Below are 1,872 nucleotides of genomic sequence, written 5' to 3' on the forward strand. Positions count from 1 at the left end.
CAGTCTCACCGTCATGTCTTTAATCAGCAGGCATTCCCCTTTTTTATTAAAACTTTTACTGCTGCCCTTGATATCCCATGAAAGTTTTCTCATATTCACTTTTTGCACCTTTGTTACTTTGTATCTTTGTTGCTTTTGATAAGTTTCCCAGTCCGCTGGATTTCCACTTTCTTGCATTAATGTAAGACTTATCTTTTAGTTTGATGCTGCCTTATCTCATTTGTCGACCATGGTTGTTGAACTACATGAGTACAGACCATAGTTTAAATATATCTTTAATCTTGATGTACCTTTGTATTTTAATGCAGTATGAATTGTAAATGCTGAAGACAAATGGAAATGTATGAATGCAGTAAACCTTTGTATAATATATTAAAGAGAATTTACTTATTTTAGTGAAATTGGAGGCACCAATAAGGGACGAAAGATGTTAGAGAAGATGGGGTGGAAGAAAGGTGAAGGACTTGGAAAAGGCAGTTGTGGTATTAAGGAGCCGGTAAGTCCCCTTTACTGCATACACAAGTGTTATTTTATAAATTAAATCATGAAATGGCAACTGATATTCTATACTAAGTATTTAATTTAAAACCTGCAGGCTAGTTATCACATAATTTAAGTGATTTAGAATGCCACTTTCAGCTTGGCTCAGTTGGTACCATTATCATTTGTGTGAAGTGTAGTTGTCTATACCTGTGAGATCACGCTGAGCTATTTTTAAAAAAAACTATTTTGGCTGGTGAACTGCAATTGAAGAGTTTTTTTTGGAGGAGTTGTCAATTGCTACCTTGATACCAATATTTGATTTTTTTACAATTAAAACCAGAGGGGAGATTTTCAAAATGATTGCATCAAGTTTCAGGAAAATCTAGCAAAATTGATGCTATACTGTTGCATAAATACTAAAGCACCCTTCTGATCTGAAGTTCATCTTCCTTTGCTCCGCATGTGTTTTCCAGATTCAGGTTCATCTTCATCAGTCACACACTGGCTTAGGGGCAGCTGTACCACTTGGCATTGAAGATGTACAGATGGTCAAATCCAAAAATGAGAAGAACTGGGCTAAAGCTAGGGAGCGATTTTCAGAAACTTTTCAGCAAACCACTAATCAAAAGGAAGGAAAGATCAAAACTCCATGGATGAAAGGAGAAGGTATTAAGGAGCACCCTGAAGACTTTCCCACAACCTAACACTTCTTGTAAATAATGCATTCCACTTTCTCCCATTTTATTTTTCTGTACTTATTAAACATTTGTCTGAACTTCATATAGGTTTTGATTTATCACACCTCAAAACCAGAAATGAACAAGGGCGTTCACCTTTTGTCAAACAGGTAACAAGCAGTACACTGATTAAAACTAGAAGGCACTACAATAGAACATACAAAGGAAGTTATCATGCTTCCCTTGAAGCTTTAGGTTTTAAATATTAATTGGCAGTTATGAGAATTAGGTATTCTAGTTGAAGTGTAAGGCTGGGGGTGAACAGAATTGAAGTGCTAGATTGCAGAAGTGAGGTTCCTCTGCAAATTTTATAAACACTTTTCTCTATTAAGATGGTTTCTAATTTTAAATTATTTTGATATAAAAGCTGTGGGCAAAACATGGCAGTGTTGCACAGATAGTCATGGATGGAGTAACCAATTTTTTGGGGGGAGGGAATTATTGCCCCAGGTTACTGCTAGGTAAGCAGACCTGTGAATAAAGAAATGTTCCTAAGGTTTCACCATACCCAGTTCCTCTCGCTTGCAAGGTGAATGCACTAACCACTATGCTACAACACTCCTTAAGATGTGGATAGGAACTTGCCTAGCCACATTTTAATGCTTAAAAATAGATGAAAAAGATAACTAGAATTTCACCCAACATGCTTGAC

At 36.2% G+C, this 1,872-nt stretch overlaps 1 protein-coding gene across 3 annotated transcripts in view; it reads left to right on the top strand.

The window, feature by feature from the left end:
• Positions 1 to 1,263, top strand: part of aggf1 (angiogenic factor with G patch and FHA domains 1) — a 28,338-nt gene extending 27,075 nt beyond the window's left edge. For all 3 annotated transcript variants that reach the window (XM_007905383.1, XM_007905382.1, XM_042334757.1), the window contains 2 exons: positions 397 to 496; positions 957 to 1,263. In XM_007905383.1, coding sequence (XP_007903574.1) covers positions 397 to 496; positions 957 to 1,187 — 331 coding nt within the window. In that variant the 3' untranslated portion in view covers positions 1,188 to 1,263. The remainder of the gene's footprint in view (positions 1 to 396; positions 497 to 956) is intronic.
• Positions 1,264 to 1,872: the final 609 nt, after the last annotated feature.

The sequence above is a fragment of the Callorhinchus milii genome, unplaced genomic scaffold (assembly GCF_018977255.1).
Source record: "Callorhinchus milii isolate IMCB2004 unplaced genomic scaffold, IMCB_Cmil_1.0 Scaffold1, whole genome shotgun sequence".
Classification (NCBI taxonomy): Eukaryota; Metazoa; Chordata; class Chondrichthyes; order Chimaeriformes; family Callorhinchidae; genus Callorhinchus; species Callorhinchus milii.